Consider the following 19,190-nt stretch of genomic DNA (forward strand, 5'->3'; position numbering starts at 1 on the left):
TCATCGCGTTTCGTCGACAGTTCTCGTCGAGATTGTCGGCCAGGAGTCGGTCTACGTCAAGCGACGGCGACGACGACGACGGTCGCTTCGCGTCTTGGTTTACCCGCCAAAATTCCGTCGACTGCTCCCCCCGTCGAGGATCCGTCACTCGCGACGGCGATAACGCTGCTACCGAGAGATATCCCTGCAGCCGCTCGTCCCCACGTTCTCGTCGACGTCGCGGCACCGGTTACTCACTCTCAGCACTCGCGCAAGCATTCCCGCGTTTCCGGAGCGGGACTATTACCATACCGGTCCGCCATGCTCGGGGGTGTTGGCGAACAAAGTGAGTCTCTTCTCGTTTTCCTTCTTTCTCTCCCCCTCCCTTCTCTCTCCCTTTTTTCCTGTCCCTTTCTCTCTAAATGCCGACGGATACCGGGTCCCTTTAATCCGGGCCTCACGGCCACGGCGGTGGATCCGGAGGGGGGACGGAAGGGCAACGGATGAACGGACAACGTTGCGCAGGCAGCACTCGCGGAATTATGCAATTTAGTGACGTATTAATTTGACAACGGCTGTGTACAAGCGCGTACGTTGCGCACACGCGCTTTCGACGGATCCTGCCTGCCGGACACTGATGCCCCTCGTTTCTCGCCCGGTCTTGCCCGAAACTCGGCGGCGCGCGTACGATCGTCCCTTCCTTCGCGAATGGAGGGGCATTCAGTTGCAGGAATGTAGCGGGACGAAAGGCGTGCAGGGCCCCTCCCGAGAATGTCGATCGCCGTCAAAAACAACGACGAAATCGATGGCCGAGTCGGGAACGTAATCGTACTTTTATTTTGATTAAACAAGTAATAAAACCGATCTCGTTTTATCACTTTTGTCATGAGCATTTTCTCGTACCAAGTGTGTAACGATAAAATTTCATCAAATAGACACTACGTGTTTCATAGGAGAAATGGGGTTTCATACACATATAATGAGTTATATTTTTTAAACAAGATTATTTTTTCAAGAGATGAGAATAATTTACATACAATTTTTTTCCAATTATGTTATGTTACACAAATATACACAGCAATATGGATAATTCAGATATAATATTATAAAATATACAATATTTTATATATATTTTATAGAAACATGTAAATATCGCATATTTAAAAGAACGGTGTTAATACACACGATGTATTGTACTACATCTTCCTATAATAAATTATATTTAAATTATATAACAGAAAACTACGATCTGTTCAAAATTACTTTTTTTATTTCAACGTTGATAGACAAAACATATAATTATGTGTATACGCGGCAAGTATTAATCAAAGAAATATATTATAAACGTTAATAAATCGCGTAAAATGCTAGTTTAAATTAGTTAGACTTTAAAATGGACTTTATTTTAATATGCGCGCAATCAATTTACGTATGATATCTTCTACATTTTTTTCATGATCACTGCGAAAGAAATGTGTAATGAAGTTAAAGGAGAATCATAGTTTAAAGGAAATAGCTATTCTAGAGTACAAAGATTCAGTTGTATCGATCATATACTAGCAATGCTTAATAACAAGTAAAAAAATATATAATCTGTAACGATAAAAACTGTCGCACGTGTTTTTTATTACAAACGACCGTTAAGTAGATCTCCTGCTTTTTTATTCACGCACTTCTCGGGAGTTTGGATAATCTTAATACACACCTGAGTCAAGTCGAGCCAAGAAGAAGGGGAGCCCGGTGCATTCTTCGTAACGTATTTATTTGAACCCTACAAGGCAAGTACAAAAGGATCGCATCCTATGTAGACCGTAGGGGAGGCATACGGTTTCCCTTCTTGCCCTTCGACCGCCTCCCTCTACTTTTCCCTCTAACTCCCCGTTCAAGCCGAGTCATCCCCTTTTTCCCCACCATTTTTCCCCCGCTGTTGTGTTAGAGCGTTACCAAACATTTTCAAACCTGTCAACTGACATACCAAGTTTGTGATTAGTAATGATTTTTTATTGCGCAAGAATTTTTTTCGAATGTTTTTTAAGTTTAATCTGCCGTTTTGTTTATGTTACATCATGACTTGTTTTGTATAGAATGTACATGCTTGCAATCTTGAAATTGAAAGTCTTTCTTACCCAATACGGAACATAATACGTTACAAGTGAAACAAATAACTTAAAAAACTTGTTAATGAAATTTAATATGTATCGCTGAAAAAAGATTGAGAAGGCCAAAATATACGAGTGGAGTTTTCCAATGATATATGTGACATGGTTTTGAATACAATTTAAAGAAGTTTTTACGCATCAAATTCTGCGTTATTCATTGTTATTTGTCGTTTTTTATTATCAAAAAATTACGACAAAATACCGTTGAGGTGCGTGTGCAGTGCGACCGGTGGACGAGGAGTCAAATCATATATCAACGATCACGAAGATTTCGGGCCGCTCCACCTGCGGCCGATCGTTGATCTGCATCGCCGAGTACGTGATGGCTTTTACCTCCGCGCCTTGCGTGTGTTTGCCAATCGTGAACTCCTCGCCGTACGCGGTTGCCTTGATCTTAAATCCTTGCTGGTCGAATTCGGTAATCTTGACTTTCTGGCGAACAGACGTGCAGAGATTTTTCTCCTTTAGCTTTGGATGCAAAGGCGGATAGTTTCGCGATCTTCGTAATTCGACCAAAAACAACTATTTGCCGATTGTTTTCGTATTCACGCGAGCGAAAATACGTAATAATTGTACGTAGTTGATACACAGTAATATACTATACTAATTATAAATCCAAGAGAATAAAAAATTATATTAAGGAATTATTTTTAATAAGTAGCAAAGAGTCATTTTATGTAAAGCATAAATTTTATATGGATCATATAATTATATTTCTATAACACTATCAAAAATTAGTTATTACTGCTGTTAATTATTACTATTATTAGCATATATCTATCTTGATACAATTTACAACAGTGTCATACCTTGGCGACTATGTACGGCTCGGCGCTAAACATGAAGAGCAACTCGTCGAGAAAGTGAAAGAGCAGGCTCTCCATGTCATGACCGTCGGCCTCGATGTGGTGCACCTGCGTGATCTGCACGCGCTCGAGCTCCGTCATGTAGCCGAACATGGCCATCGCGCACTGCTCGAAAGCCTCGTCCAGGGTGTCGCCCCATGCGTGCAATCTGAGAGACACAATCGGTAATTCGCATCGCCGAATCGATCCCCGTCGCGAATGTAGCCTTCGAAAGTCTATCCGATTCCACGCGTTTTCACACGACTGCTCGCGCGCTTCTTTTAGGTTAACCGGCGAAGTAACCTTCAAGATTAGCCGGTCGACGCTACAATCGAATGTAATACTTACTGTACGTCCGCAGTGTGATCCAGGTCTGTAACAGAAAACGTGGATTTCCGCGTGAATAATCCCGAGACTGAGACTGCGAAAGAGATTCGCGTCATATCCTGGAAATTTGGTACCTGCCGCGTCTAAGCACGATTACGAGGTTAGAATCGCGCGTCGCGCGAAGATGTGCCAAAGTACATGTCGATGGACAGAAATATTTTCGGGAAAAAGAGTGAACGAAACGGTGATCGAAAAGAAATACGAACGCTAAATACTCACACTCGTATTTGACGGGCGGTATCTCGAGATCCTCGCTCATCAGCTCGTCCATGGTTGCGCACAGCTGATTCTCCCACGTAAGCGAGGCGATCAGCTGATTCACTGACGGGTTCAATCAACGGCGTCGTAGTTCGTGTAGGTGAGTTCACGCCGGCCAGGTGACGCTAGTTACAAGCGAACATAAGCGCCAAGGCGGACGCGTGGGATAACACGTGGCTCCGTGTGAGATTAGCGGAGACTCGAACCCAACTTAGCAGAGACTCGAACCACATTTTAGCGGAGATTTATAATTGCAGAATTTATGCTCCCGCACTTGTATTCGAACACTGTCATTTAGTCCGTCCGTGCAAACTCTTGGCGTAAAGTTTGTTCGGAATTTGGCTACAATTTGTAGCAAATTCTTGGCGTAAAGTTTGCTACAAATAATTGTCTTACGCCTCTCTCTGCTCAAACTCCACTTAGCAGAGACTCGAACCCCACTTAGTGGAGACTCGAACCACATTTTAGCGGAGATTTATTGAATTTATTAAATAAGTAGGTATTAATTGTTATTTATGAAATGAATTTAACATATTTGATTATGCAAGATATAAATTCCTACCTGTCGATATAAAAAATTAAATTGTGATATATGAAAAAAGTGAAAACGTTATAAAAATAAACATTTATTGTAACTTTTTCTACTGTCATAAATAAATAGAGATCAAGTTTTTTCGTCTCTACAATCGAGAAATATGAATCAACAGAGAGACATATATTCAAATCGAGATAAATTCAACGCATATATCATAAACGCATTTAGATAACTTATCAGTAATTTAAACATTTTAAACTTTATCACTTCGGCTTTTACAAATGGCGTACTTCATTCCTAGAGTGGGAACGAGAGGTTAAGTATAGGATACCGATACCATACCGTCACAATTATCAATTATATTCTGCGGTCACGCGGTCATATATATTAACGCAATCGTTCTCAAACGTTAAAATTTTATACTGCAAGTAACTGCGAGTTCAAGATAAGAAATTAAACATCTCCTATTATGGCAAATAAAATCAAGGTAAGAGAATTTTAATTTTCACTTTATAAAAATAAAAATATATATGTTGACATTGCTTGATGGAAGATTTCCGGATTTTCGATTCGCATGTCACACGTATTTTAATTATTTTTAACTATAATCACGAAAATATAAACGATTATTTTAAAAAATCACTCATCGAAACAGATAGCTATACGGTATATTAGGTTATATTATTAAATTTGCGATATTATATATGACAAAAAAGTCAACAAATAAAAACATTTTTTTAAGCGTAAAAATAAATGTGTGCTAGTGTTATTATCGATAGACTTTTATATTTTTTAGGTAGGAATAATATGTGGCTCGGGTCTTGGTGAGAGCCTAAGCAAAACATTCAATTGTAGCAACACCACGAATCGTGAGAATGCAAAGAACGATTTCGGATATCCATCCAGTAATCTTTACCATGGATGCGTCGATGGAGTAAATGTGGTGCTATTGGCCAGGTGAAAATTTCTTTTGATCTCTATATTTCTAAAGTATGCAATCTAAGCTTGTACACTAATATGTATCTTTCCATTTAGTAACTCTTCTATTAAACATTCTCATGTTTTTGTTTGTTTAATGGGATTTAAGTTATGTCTTGCTCATTAATGAAGATGTTATTCTCTCTTGATTCAATATAGACATGGAGCGGGGCACATATTTAGCCCCACTGGAGTTAATTACCGTGCTAACATAGAAGCGTTGCGGCTTGCTGGATGTACCCACATATTGGCGTCTAGTGCGTGTGGATCGTTGACAGAGTCTATCGGTAGGGGACAATTAGTCGTACCTGATAGCTTTATAGATAGAACTAATTGCAGGAAGGGTACATTCTACGATGGAACGTCGGACAAGTATAGCGGTAAGTATATATATTATGCATATCTTTTTACGTGTGTAATCTATAAAATATGTTGCCTTTAAAATTACAGGAGTATGCCACATGCCTATGGAGCCTGCGTTTGATCCGCGAACGTCGGAGATCCTGTTGCAGGCAGCCAAAAAGTTGGGATACAACATAAGAAAGGGTGGAACAGTGATAACTATTGAAGGCCCGCGCTTTTCATCGAAAGCAGAGAGTAACGCTCTGCGTCTATGGGGTGGACATTTGGTGAACATGACCATATGCCCGGAGGTTAAATGTCGCAATAAACTTATACATAAGCTACATGTATCTTGATAAGACTGTTACATACAACGTTTACATTTTGACCCGAATTAGGTATTCCTAGCGAAAGAAGCAGGTCTTTTGTACGCAGCTGTAGCCATGGCGACTGATTACGATTGCTGGAGAGAAAGCGAAGATAATGTTCATGCAGCCGACGTGCTGGTTGTATTCAGGCAAAATGTTGATAAAATAATAAATGTGCTGTTGGAGGCAGTAAAGATTATTGGCTGTGGAGATTGGGAGCAGGATATTGTCAAGTTGAAGGTAATATTTGAGAATTTGTTTATCTAAAATATTGCACTTTTTTTTTCTACATACGTGCTAGCGAATAATGATAAGAGAAATAATTTTCAGAACTTAATCGAGAGCAGCAATGTAACTGTAAAGAAATAAACCTTCTACTTGCAAAGTGAAATGAAGAAACCGTGTCTAACGTGTATAACCACATAAATACATAAAAATCAAAGCTAAGATTTCAGATGAAGGCCTCTTGTGAAATTTTTGTACATTCCGCGCGCGTAAAACTTTATACTGTTTATAGAAAGGACTCTGTAAACTTTATACTTTATAGAGAGAACCATTATATATAAAGAATCAATTTATTTTACGAGATACTTTTGTAACCGCAAATGGTGAGCTTTTATAAAATTATTACATGAAATTACGTTACATATACTGTTTTACAATTCTATATACCTGTCTTACCTCTCACGTCCTAAAACGTTCTATCGAAATATGTATTTTGTTGCACTATAATACATGATTCTAGACCAAGAAGTTTAAAGGAGTGATAAAAAGAATTAGATCTGTATACGTCATATTTGGAGATTTAGTAATGAGCATATAAACAAGAGATGCTGACAATTAAACTTAATATTTATTATCTACACAATTACATTTACCTATACAATTCGCAAAAGTCAATTGACTGTATGATCTTTTTTTTTTAATGTATCTACATAATTGAACTGTCAATATATATATACATATACATATGTATGTGTATACATATATATGTGTATATCTATATATGTGTATACATATATCTCTCCTTTCCTTTTTTATTACATGCCAGGTCTCGCTTCTTTATGTAGGCTTAACGAGCAGACAACATTTAATCAGTATTGTCATCGATTTCTGCTAGTATGATATATGCTTAATTAAAATATTGTACATTGGTCTGCGTTTTACAAATGATCTTGCAACTCAAAATATAATATGAAACCATGGTCTCTGTACATGGATTTTTCTTATGTACAAGCAATTTACATTACAATCAGTGTGAGAAATTAAGCTTGGCTTTAACAACATGAAATTGTTCTTCAGAAAATATATCTTTGTGTGTGATATATATATATATACGTTTATAATATATTCACAAAGGAGACTTATTTTGTGCAGTTCGTAATGGCGCCGATTGAAAAATAACTACATTTAATTTACAAATGAAACAATTGATAAAAAATGTAGTTTACATTTTTGAGTAAATACAATCAATAATAAATTTATATTTAATAAAAATAATGTAAAAACATTATTTTCTGGGAACTCAAATTTTACTTTAATTTTTAAATAGAGAAAATTTAAAAGAATTTTACTAATTGTTTTTACGATAAATTCGCTGTTAGCATAAAATATCTTTCATCTGTTAAAATATTTGAGTGCTAATTCCTATTATATAATATATTTCAATTGAATTCATAATGTATTAAAATTTTTTCATGATAATACGAGTTTTCCATACAGACAATACATAATGTAATCTGCACATATTACGCGCGTGGGAAACTTTTGTAGTCCATAAATTCGTTTGAAACAATAAAATATACTATAAGAATACATGACATGAAACTTGACTTAGTATTCAACAATAAGATATTCATTTTTTTATAACTGTAGTTAACAATTCGTTTAAATATTCACATGACACACTTGGTGTGAATGTTTTTTACAAGAAGTAACAAGGTGTATATATTTTTTTTCTTCACAAGTCTTGATCTCTTGCATATTAATGAAAAGATCAGCACTTTAATTCTGCATACAACAGATTAATAGATATAATTAATCATGTTGTGGTAGCAATTCTACTTAGAAATGGTATGCATTTTTATGTCGCGTTAGTGTGTAAAATATGTTGCGCTCTTTCCAAGTATATCAAGGAGTATATCAACAGAGTCAATTAGATTACTGTCACAGATATTTGATGCCAAATTTGTAACTACAAGTCTCTAAAGTATGTGACTGATGGTAATTGCCTGAGAATTTATAATCTTTATCGTATATAACTTCACTTGCTTTATGCTTAATACTTTGGGGCAATATGTATAAGGGAATGCACAAATCATTATGCATAGTTTCGAATAATATTACAGTTTATACATCGTTCCAATTTCAGTTTAGAAAAATAACTATTTCTGCAAAAGACTACGTGACAATTTTGTCCGTAATTTGTAGCAAATTACAATTCGTAATTGATAAACGTAATAGCTAAAAAAAAATCGGAAGGAAATGCAGTGTTCTTTTTACATATTAGTACAAGTGAGAAACTTGTACGCTAGATCTATCGCTAGATTTCTGATGTAATAGAATTATATCATCCGGATAAATAAAAGGAAGTACGACGTTTGGGAGAAAAAAGCAGGCTCTATCTGATTAGACCTTACTATCAACCATATCCACGTTGATTTTATAATAGACATACGGGAAATAATCACTTTGGCCAAAGCCGAGTCCTGGTATATCCACATTCTGTTAAAATTAAAATGTTATATATATAAGTACAATTAATATATGTTTTTTGCGTAAAAAAAGAAACATGTTCTTTTGTGTATATATCATGTATATAAGGGCTATTCTAAAGAGTAATATTTATTTACAAAGAATGACAGGAATTTAATAGATAAAGCTTCAAAATTATAATTAAATATTAATCTAATTTTAATAAAATAGTGACTATTTTATACGTATAGCTTTACTTACATCCTGACTATGTTGTGCTGTTGAACCAGTAGCGGATGAATCCAAGTGAGCGTAAAGCTGATTTAGAGCGTCACGTAATCTCCTCGCGCACTTTTTATGCGGATGCAGTAGTATTGCTTGGAAATTGACAGGTAAGCCATATCTACAAATCATATTTATTACAACAGGTGACGCTCAATCATATCGCATTTCTCTCAGTAAAACATATTAATGTGCACAGTACCTAAGAACAGATTCAACAAATACACGCAAGGCTTTAACGTGAATCCAAGCACAAAAACATTCACTGAAATTCACTTTTAACCAACGGACAAGTGGTCCGAATTGCTTCTTTTTGTCAGTTACCAACTTCGTAATTTCGTTCTTTCCTGCAATAAGATGTAATGTTAAGATAAATTTTATTCATTATAATGTTCCTTTAATTTTATTCTTTACGCATATATATTCTTATATACATCCTGAGCTTCTAAAGATGTCTAATGTTATTTGTGTTGATTTTAAAATAATTATAAAAAATCTCAATATTATGACAAACCTGCTGCTAATTCTTCTTCATTATATGTAAAATCTCGCACGATAAACTTCTTTTCACGAGCATGCAATTTAAATTCATCCATTACTTTTTTAAATAAAGTGACCGTGAACAGTCCATATTCTGAATCCTGAGTAATGAGTTGTGTACTACGCGGTACAATCATATCTGTCAGTTTTTCATAACAACCGTACCATTCCTGAAAGTTGGATCTAAAAACGTAAGGTACACATAAACGCTAATTTCTCATATTATTCACTGATTCAATACATGACAGCTTTAAAGACTTTAGCATACGTGGAAAAAAAAGAAAAAAATCTGTAAATGTGTGTGTATTCACCTCGGTACAATCACGAGCAAAGTAGTTAAATATTCACTGTCCAGAATAAAGTGCTCTTTTTTCACTAAATCCGCTAAATTTCGTGTTAATAAACTCCCCCTGTTGCAGATTAAATTGTTACATTAGTGACATATTAATAATTGTCGGTTACATTCAATTCAAAACATATAGAACTTACGTCTGTTTCTTTTCTAAATTTTGTAAGCTGCCTTTCAAATTGTTGTATATCGTGGATTTAGTTTTTAGATCAGCATCGATTTGTCCCACTTGTTTACTGATAATATCTGCGATATTTCTCAAAGATTGTTTGATGGGGTATTTAGCCATGTCCCACTGGAATCGAGTTATATATGATGGCAGATCACCTAGTAAATTTTAAGTATTAATCCAATTGTTTTGACAGGATAAATCTTAGAAGCAATTTTATAGTCAGAGCTTTAGAACATATTTCTATATTCTTTAGCGCATAATCAATAAGCAAGTGTAAGCTCTACAAGTAGTAAATGTGGAATTTTTAATAAATTTAATATTTATATATTTCTTAAGCTCTGCATATATTATCAACATATACAAATGCTTGATATATATTTCTTTTTGTTGTAACAAACCCAAACGTTATTTGAAATAATATTGTTAAAAGAATAATATTCAAAATGGTGAAATAAAGAAAAAATGATTTCCACACAAGCAACTTCTTGATTTTACAATGCTGCTTATTCATCATTAGCATTACAAGAAAGAAGCAGGACATACACAAAGTATATCATGCAACCCATAATAATCAAATCCATAACCAAACTTTATACTTATTTATACATAAAATTTAGTATTTGCAAAATTCTGTGCATGATATTTATAATGCAGAAATATGTTACAGAAAATATTATTAATTATATTCACTTTCGCAATTATCTGCATTATTTTCTTATACATACATATATTTGTGAAGTTACGTTTCTGTTCATACATGCTCAATAAATTCAAAGAAATTTTAGCGTTCAATGCGTTTGCATAAAAAAAAGATGCTCATGTACATTTGAGAAAAAAAGAGATATATGTATTAAATGTGAAAATATCTAAGTCACGAAATTTCTTGAAAATTTATATTTAACAGTAACATAAACTAATATGTATACCTTTTTCTGCACGTTTCCTCACAGGTATATATGTAGACTTTTATCACTAACACATATGATTAGCCATCGCAAATCAATGTGCAATAATGCAATATAATGAAATAAGCGAAACAGCTAAAATAAATAAGCAGTTTGTGATAATTGAACGCATAAAATGATAATAGTACATTATTCCATTTTCTTAAAAATGGATATGTGATATAGGATTCTTGTATCTCTTATACTATATATAAGAGCAACATAAATTACATACGGGAGCTACGAAGCGCATTTGCTTCTTACTAAAATCTATTCCAATAATCATGCAAAGTAGTGTTAGCCATAAATTCATGTACCGATCGATAAAAATATTCGTTAGTTTCTACTAATGCTATTTGTGCTGTGATCTGTGCTACTACCTATAATACCACTGTTTTGTATGTATTATCGTCTGTGCTTATAATGTGATTTTTTTTAACTGAAATTATAGTAAACATTAAAATGGGAATTAAAGATCAATATTAGAAAAAACAAAAATATAAGTCGGGATGAAATGATTGGAAATGGGGTAAAAATATGTAAAAGATTTCTGGGTACATTTAAGTTACATTTCTCTCGTCGTTTCTCCTTTCTGTGCCGTTTACTCCTACTTATTTCAATTATATCCTACACATATGCGTAAATGATATCAAATATAAATCATACATGTGTATAATAAATATAATTTATTTTACATATTTAATAACAAAAAGTTGCAATAACTCATGAGAGCAGAAGCGATACACGAAAGCTGTAGAGAAACAAAAGAGAGCAAAATTAAGAGAAAAAGCTGAATTGTCTGGTTAACCGGAACTGGATAGCCAGATATATACATTATGCAAATCGATTCACCACAAAATGGGATACTGAGCTTTTCACGTTCATGTAACGATTGTGTAAAATCGTAATATAATTATAATCAATAGGACGGAAGAGTGAAGACAAACGAGCCAAAAACCAAAGATGCATCAGCGGAATTTCTTGAAGAAAATCAATTGTGAAAAAAAGATATGCACACTCATCATAATTAGGATGTGCTACGAAATGATGAATTTTCTCCTTTAATAGCTTCCGGTTATTTAATCATTCATTAAATAAATGCAATCGAAAAATGTCTTTGACCAGAACTCCGAAAAAGATGTGTTAATTTCAATTTCAATCAAAAGTGTGTTAATCGAAAGAGAGATTGTCTATTTTTTTTGCTGTTTCCTTATTAACTATTAAAAGATTATAATGTTCTTTTTATATTTTCATTTACATAATTAAAATATATTACGATTAAAATAGTAATTTAAATTAGTAAACTAAAATAATATAAAATTAAAAAATCAACAATAAATAATTTTTGTTTAAAATAAAAACATTTTACATGTATATTTTCACAAAATTTTATGATCTAAATATATAAATGTATAAAATACAAAGTTAACATTAAAAAAAATAACTAAACTATATAAGTTTGTCTATATTATATTTACAATATAAAATTTGAAACTATAATAAAAATTTTTCCTTTACTTCTTTTTTTCTCTCTACTTTTATTTCCAGATTTTTTCAAGTGTTTTTACCATCCTGTAAATTATAACGAGTATTTCTATTCTGACAATCTCTCTCTGTTTTTTATCAATTTTTTCTGCGTTTACCTCCCAGGAAAACACGATAATGATTAAGTCGCTAGATCATCGAGACACGTAGTGCACGGGACGAACAAAGCTTTGCAGCTATGTATCAAGAAGAAGGAGGAGGAAAAAGAGAAAGGAACGACGGTCTCGTATCGGCCGGCAGTGGCAGGACGGGTACCTGGATTCGGCAAATTGCCACTATGATCTTGGTCTTGGTCTTGGTCGTTGTTTTGGTCCGCATCGTCATCGTCATCGTCGTCATCATCACCTCCAACCGATTTGCGAGTAGATCGATCTGGATCATTCTCGGTGGTGGTCCGCGGACGTAACGGCTGCTGCCACCCGAGCTCTCCTTCGCTGCTACAGTTCGATGAGAGGGAGGAGAGGGTCGGACTCGCGGGAATGGGACTGGAGCGTGGCGTCGAGGATACAGAAGCAACGCACCAATGGGCATGGTAGCATGAATATATCGACGAGGCATAGTTGTTGGGCTGAGCTTTGACATCACAGATGCCCTGAAGATCGTACGACAGCTTCTTTTCGAACGCGGGGAAATGACCGTCATGGTGATGCTTATGGGAGCTATGATGATGATGGTGGTGATGATGATGATGGTCGTGGCAATGATGACGTTGGTGATGATGCTGACCTAAACAGGCGGCCGGCTCTGGTTCGGACTTGTCCAATTCCCTCCACTGCCTGTGATGCTCCACCGTAGTCTTGTGTGATGGTGTAACAGGGGTGTTTGGCGGGGTGTCCGGACCCCCTTCGGGGCTCAAGCTCTCCCCATCCATTGATGTTTGACCTATCCATTACAGCCCAATCCCAATCTCCGCGCGATCTTTTTTATTGTCTTGTTCAACTATTATTGTCTCCTATGCAAATGCCTAACGACAATGCTGACGAAACTGAATGAAAAACAACTCAAGAAGAGAAGAAAACAAGGAGTATTTAGCGCAGATCATCTTACTTTAATCAACCTGAATGACGAAATTCGGATTTGAATGTCGGTTTCAGTGATAATTTAATATCTCGTTAAACTCGGTTTTTCAAACTCGGTTGTTCCAAAATGTATATAGACATAGTCTGATATAAAAAGATAAGGTAGCAAACTTTTTTTTAAGTAAATAATACAATGTTCAATTACATTGCAAAATAATTTTATGTATCACCTAACGCTTTAAATATTTCTACTTTTAAAATTTCTTCTATTTTAGAAACACTTTTATTTCTACAATTTTTAGATGTAAATTTATATAATCATAAAAACCCTTTACTTTGTGAATAGCCATAATTTCTATTTTTATGCGTTAGTTTGAATGTTCAATTCAGAAAAGAAGTTAAAATTCTGATTTAACATACATAAAATATAAAATATAATTTCTTATATTAATTATTTTATTAGACGTTAAATACTCCAATATATTGCGAAAACAATGACGAAGTAGAAAAACTAAGCAACAAAAGGAATATTCGAGAGAATATAATAGATAATATTCACGAAATGTATATACTGGAAAGTAAAAGAATAATAATGACCGCGAACTCGAAATCATACGGTGCATCGCAAACAGATAGTAATATGAAAGAAGGACTGATGATAACAGAACCAAGGAAAATGAAATCTTGTAGTGGCTAATCAGAGCTTGGTGACCACAGTAACCCAAGCAACTTCTTGCGTCCTGCGGAAAATTTTATTTTTCCGACACGCGTGTGGTCCGGTAATTCCAGATCTGTCCATATACTTTTTTGTTTCGCTTGTCCTTTATATTATCTTACGTTATTCATGTCACAAGACTCATCTTTTTTTTTTCCTTTATACCTCAATACAGACTTTTGCGTAGTGCATATGTACGAGCATTTATTAATAAAATAATAAAAAGGGTGGGAAAACAGGGTTAATGTGGTCAAAGTTAAACAAAAGGTAAGCCAAGCAACATCACAAATTTAGAAATAATTAGTCTGTAGTAGATAATAAACGGAAACAACAAAACACGTAAATAAGCATTCTACGAATATATCAACGATGTACTATTATATGAAGCATATCATTAGTGATTCATAATTAGTAATTATATATAAAATTAGAGTATATTAAAGTATTCATTTCAACAAGAATATATAATTATTTGATATTATAATAGACAACATAAAAAAAATTTAAATAGTCTTTTTTCAATTTACAATATGCATCATATACGTAGATGTTAATACATATATTCTACAGGAAAATTCTGTCTGTATCCACCTAATTAAACTATTAAAACATGCAGAAATGTTCTAACATTATGCAACATATCATATGTTTCGTACGTACTATTTGTGTATACAGACAAAATTGTTACGAGCCTCATTCTATCCAACTACGATATGGGGTATTGTGGGGAGAAATAGGGATCATACTTCTCTAAAATTGAACTCATTGTTATCTCGAACAAATCAAGTAAAATCTGAATTAATCATAACTGATAGACATCGAAGATTATTGACAAAAAAGGTAAGGTACTCGAAGTAGTGTGCATGTTTCGTGTCGTGTATAGTATTCGTTGGTGCGTTAGTTAATCCAACAGGATGTATTACTCTATGTTAAGAGCATTATAAGAAAATGATGCATAGACAATCGATCGATACCTGTTCGCAAGGGTCCAAAATATTTTTTTTACCGGCAATAAATGCGTAAAACTGACTTTCTAATAAGGTTGCATATCACATGCGCAATGCACACTTATCCAAACAAAGTACTGAACAAAGTGTGGATTGCAATATTCTATAAATTCGCATCTTCCAATCAACTGCAGCGTACCTGTATTCTGTATGCTCTCTACCAAGATAGAGAATACAAGTTTGATCTACCAGAATAAATGTGAAATATCTCGCAATATTCATTGACAAATGGAACTGATATTTTTTCGTATGTTATTAATTAGATTGAATATTGCTCAATACCGAAGACAAATATAAAATTGATCGAATAGAAAAATATAAATGCAAACTGTTTGGACCCCTGGATAAACAACTTGATACTCCATCATGTGGACAATATTGTCGAAAGAATAATAAAGGCCCAAGAGATAACGAGACAGGTGTTTCTTCTACTTACTATTGTTGGCCATCAAGTTCTCGTGCAGCTTGTCTCTCTGGTCCTCCAGAACCTCACCCAGATACGTCGCGACTTTGCGTGTTACTTGCTCGACGTATCCGTCAAGCTTGCCCAAGTCGTCCGACAGACCGACCAGCTGATCGAGCGTGCCGACCTTCAGATCTGGGATGTGAAATTTGTAGTTCACCGACAGAGAGTGCTGTTTGGATGTCAAATTGTTCATAGTCTCCCATGTCTGCTGACAGGTTTTGTCTCCTGGCGCGGAAATCAGCCAATATTCCGTCATCTTGGGTAGTGTGTTTTGCGATTAAATTTCTAATATACCTGAAACAACGACGATATCACGATCCTAATTCAAAATTCTTAAGCCACCTTAACTCTAAATATGAGAATATTCCAAAAGAATTTCTGTGTTTTGATAGGATATTAGCACATATTATACACATGTAATTACTCAATTGTTCATTTTCGTGAGAGAAATTAAAATAAGTATATGCATAAAAGCGTAATGCATAATATTATAAATTACTCAAGTATTATAAAAAAATAATTTTACATACAAAACTCGCTTTTATATCACTTAATATGCGTTTTACGAATATATGGAGTTAAATGCAAGGGTAATTAAAACCCGGTAAATACAAGGGTTGATCTCTTCCAGACAACCACCTGCTGCCATCCTGTCATCCATTGAAACCAAGTGCACACTGCGTCGCTATGCGCATTTGCGCAGGAGACAGCCGTTCGAGAGCAGAGTGAGAGAGAGAGAGAGAGAGAGACGAACGAGCGATTATTTAGCCATCGGATGGAAGGGTGAATTAAATTCGCGGGAATTCGCGGCTGCGGGACGAGCCGCACGGAAGGGGGTGTGGCACGGCAGGAGCATCGCGCGTCTGCTTGTTATGTAATTAGGCGCGTTTTCCACGTGATCGTACGTACCTACGAACGAACGGCCCACGGTGTATCCACCGACCGATCGATAGTCGAGAGAAAAAGAGCGGAGAGAGAGAGAGAGAGAGAGAGAAGTAACATTCGTCCGCGACGACGACGGCAGGACGTCAAGAGACGGAGTACGGACGAGTCTTCGGGCGAGATCATGGGACAGAAATTTTCGGAGAGATACACGTCCCGTGACAGAATGACCGGGGGGGAAAGAAAAACAGCCGCCGTCTTCATCCAATGGCGTCGGCGGAGGTCTCGAAGGGGATCGATAACGCGCGACGACGCGTCGGCGGCGGGCGTAGAGAGGAGCGTGAACGCACCACGGCCCCGAATCGGGGCCGAGAATCTCTTTATTTATTCGCGGATGTACAAATCGTTTACGGCAGCGTCGATTTATCTGATATATGACATTTCGCTTCGAAAAGATCGGTATGCGCGCGCCCGCGCCGTGCGTCTCTCGTCGAGATAAACGTAAACGCATCAGAGACTATACGTACCAGCGGGAGATTGCCGAGCCTCCTCCACGTCGTTGTCGTCGTCGTCGATGCTGTGCGATCGGTCTGCGCCAGATCTCGGCCTTCCACCGTGGAGACTTCAGAAGATCTCGCGAGCTGGACGACGCTGCTCGCCGACGACGGGACCATCAGAGACCATTGTGACCGCTCACGTGATGACAGATTGCGTGTGCTGCTGCTGCCCTGCGACCCGCCCGACAACTAAAGCCCGCACGGCCTGACAACGCTGTCAGCTGACTCCGCGCGGCCAGGGTCGCCAATGGCGCCGTTCTCGACGGTCGATTCGAGAACGCCACGCCGAGATCGAAGTCGCACCCTGCGATCCGATCTGCAAGTCCGCTGTCGTTTATCGTTGTTTGTCGCTTCGTCGATCGGACAAAATCGCGACGATCGGATGAACAAAGGCGAATCGAATATCGCATACGAAGAGAGGTTTGATGGTAGCTATTGGCAGCACTGTGTTGTGTAGGTACGTGTGTGTGTGGTGAGTGTGGGAGGAGAGGTTATATGTATATGTAGATGTAGTACGCCGCCATTTCTGTTTCCTGATCGCGTCGCGCCTCTGTAAATAAAAATAGTTGCATTCCGTAGCGTCCAAAATCCAGAAAGGTAAAGGAATATATTTGTACGATTTGAGTATAAAGTGTATCGAGATATATTTGTGAAGCATCATGGGTTGCGACGGCGGCACCATTCCTCGCAGAGACGAGCTCGTCAGGGTGAAAAAGAAACCGGAGCAGGTAAACCATAACCTCTCGTTCGGAGTTTTAATTTTTTATTGAATCTTCTGCCAGAGTATTTAAGATTTTCTAAGTAATTATATGCGCATATTTATACGTTTGTGTATCAATTATTTGCAGAAAGACAAGGAGGCAGAGTTAGCTTTCAAGTGGAAGCATTGTACGATACGGCAATTGCCACTGCAACCACCGATCGTGGGTTGCAGCTTGGGTCGCCTCTACAGCAAAGAATCTGTATTGGAAGGTCTTTTGGATCGCGGTACCCTTCCGGAATCTGCGGTACACATTAAGAACTTGAAGGACGTGAAGAACCTCAATTTGACGCCAAACCCAGCATTTGATGGCAATAAGGCAGAAAAGGGGGACGGTTACAACGGCGGCAGAAGCCCATATATTTGTCCCGTTATTGGTTTGGAGATGAACGGGAAATATAAATTCTGCTTCTTATGGTCATGCGGCTGTGTGATGAGCGAACGCGCTCTCAAAGAAGTCAAGAGCGCAGTAAGTAAAGTATCCAGTATCTGTATAGCTGAAATCTCAGACCTTGTAGGGACTGGCAATAGAAGTAAAATCGTGTTCATACTTCTCTTTCTGTAAGTGTCCGGAAGCACATTTCGCGCAAGTCGACACACGTCATACATTGGATGTATTCTGATTGGGGCATACATTTTCATTGTGCTCACATAGGTCATAACACGTGACCAACACATGTTTCACTGGCATACGCAATGTATATTTCCGGACACTTTTGAGAACTTACTTAAACAGCACATTTGTCTCTCCAACTTTCTGTAGACGCTGCTTCTTAGCAGAAGCTATTGCCAGTCCATACTTATAAGGTCGCTGAAATAAATACTGACTGAATTTAACAAAAAAAAAATTAAATTTCACAGTTGTGTCACAAATGTCAGCAACCGTTTGAGGAGACGGATATAATCATATTAAATGCGCAAGATGAGGATCTGGATCTCATGAAGGAGCGAGCGGTACTCAGGAAAGCTAGTCAAAAGAAATCAAAGAAGAAGAAGAAGTTGGACGATGATGTGTCGACGGAAGAAAAGACGGATGAATTGCCCAAAAAGAAGATAAAGAAGGAGGACAAAGTAATCCCCAAGTTAAACAATCATAAAGAGGCCAACGATCCTGCTTATAAAAAGGCTGAAAGTGATTACAGCGTCGCGAAGGATCCCAAAGCATCAGAAGTCTTCAAAAGTATTTTTACCACTCATAAATCTGCTACGGCGCAAGATAGAGCGCATTGGGTTACTTATAATCCATTTTATAACTGATGTATGTAAAGTAAGGCTAGAAATTATTCATTATTTCCTTAATTAGAAGATAAAGATGTAAAAAGCGAAAAAATGATTATATATTATATCCTAATGACTTAGAGATTTTAAAATATACAAATAAGCGAAATATGTTTAATATTATTTATA

At 36.5% G+C, this 19,190-nt stretch overlaps 5 protein-coding genes across 8 annotated transcripts; 2 read left to right on the forward strand and 3 right to left on the reverse strand.

The window, feature by feature from the left end:
* Nucleotides 1-963: 963 nt before the first annotated feature.
* LOC105450005 (protein archease-like) lies at nucleotides 964-3,718 on the reverse strand. 2 transcript variants are annotated; one of them, XM_011689549.1, is made up of 5 exons: nucleotides 3,590-3,718; nucleotides 3,332-3,356; nucleotides 2,948-3,152; nucleotides 2,341-2,570; nucleotides 964-1,945 (listed from the first exon to the last, which is right to left on the reverse strand). In XM_011689549.1, the coding sequence occupies exons 1-4, from the start codon at nucleotides 3,639-3,641 to the stop codon at nucleotides 2,385-2,387; spliced, it is 468 nt and encodes a 155-aa protein (XP_011687851.1). In that variant the 5' UTR covers nucleotides 3,642-3,718; the 3' UTR covers nucleotides 964-1,945; nucleotides 2,341-2,384. The 2 variants fall into 2 exon arrangements, with proteins under 2 accessions (XP_011687851.1, XP_011687850.1); XM_011689548.1 differs by having other exon boundaries at nucleotides 967-2,570.
* A 581-nt stretch (nucleotides 3,719-4,299) lies between these two features.
* LOC105450008 (S-methyl-5'-thioadenosine phosphorylase) lies at nucleotides 4,300-6,500 on the forward strand. Its single transcript, XM_011689554.1, has 6 exons — nucleotides 4,300-4,650; nucleotides 4,960-5,120; nucleotides 5,301-5,521; nucleotides 5,592-5,794; nucleotides 5,882-6,091; nucleotides 6,182-6,500. Exons 1-6 carry the CDS (start codon nucleotides 4,633-4,635, stop codon nucleotides 6,218-6,220), a joined length of 852 nt encoding a protein of 283 aa, XP_011687856.1. The 5' UTR covers nucleotides 4,300-4,632; the 3' UTR covers nucleotides 6,221-6,500.
* Nucleotides 6,501-6,682: 182 nt separating this feature from the next.
* Nucleotides 6,683-17,158, reverse strand: LOC105450007 (V-type proton ATPase subunit C). 2 transcript variants are annotated; one of them, XM_011689551.1, is made up of 8 exons: nucleotides 16,994-17,158; nucleotides 15,555-15,878; nucleotides 9,857-10,043; nucleotides 9,679-9,777; nucleotides 9,342-9,550; nucleotides 9,030-9,174; nucleotides 8,807-8,948; nucleotides 6,683-8,575 (listed from the first exon to the last, which is right to left on the reverse strand). In XM_011689551.1, the coding sequence occupies exons 2-8, from the start codon at nucleotides 15,838-15,840 to the stop codon at nucleotides 8,480-8,482; spliced, it is 1,164 nt and encodes a 387-aa protein (XP_011687853.1). In that variant the 5' UTR covers nucleotides 15,841-15,878; nucleotides 16,994-17,158; the 3' UTR covers nucleotides 6,683-8,479. The 2 variants fall into 2 exon arrangements, with proteins under 2 accessions (XP_011687853.1, XP_011687854.1); XM_011689552.1 differs by lacking the exon at nucleotides 16,994-17,158 and adding an exon at nucleotides 16,115-16,262.
* Nucleotides 12,290-13,608, reverse strand: LOC105450006 (histone-lysine N-methyltransferase Suv4-20-like). The gene has a single exon (XM_011689550.1). The coding sequence runs from the start codon at nucleotides 13,246-13,248 to the stop codon at nucleotides 12,499-12,501; it is 750 nt and encodes a 249-aa protein (XP_011687852.1). The 5' UTR covers nucleotides 13,249-13,608; the 3' UTR covers nucleotides 12,290-12,498.
* A 147-nt stretch (nucleotides 17,159-17,305) lies between the features above and the next one.
* On the forward strand, nucleotides 17,306-19,170 carry LOC105450009 (protein RTF2 homolog). Of its 2 annotated transcripts, XM_011689556.1 has the most exons (4): nucleotides 17,306-17,480; nucleotides 17,603-17,751; nucleotides 17,872-18,252; nucleotides 18,645-19,170. In XM_011689556.1, exons 2-4 carry the CDS (start codon nucleotides 17,683-17,685, stop codon nucleotides 19,038-19,040), a joined length of 846 nt encoding a protein of 281 aa, XP_011687858.1. In that variant the 5' UTR covers nucleotides 17,306-17,480; nucleotides 17,603-17,682; the 3' UTR covers nucleotides 19,041-19,170. The 2 variants fall into 2 exon arrangements, with proteins under 2 accessions (XP_011687858.1, XP_011687857.1); XM_011689555.1 differs by lacking the exon at nucleotides 17,306-17,480 and having other exon boundaries at nucleotides 17,502-17,751.
* Nucleotides 19,171-19,190: the final 20 nt, after the last annotated feature.

This window comes from Wasmannia auropunctata, unplaced genomic scaffold, assembly GCF_000956235.1.
Source record: "Wasmannia auropunctata unplaced genomic scaffold, wasmannia.A_1.0 LD336069.1, whole genome shotgun sequence".
Classification (NCBI taxonomy): domain Eukaryota; kingdom Metazoa; phylum Arthropoda; class Insecta; order Hymenoptera; family Formicidae; genus Wasmannia; species Wasmannia auropunctata.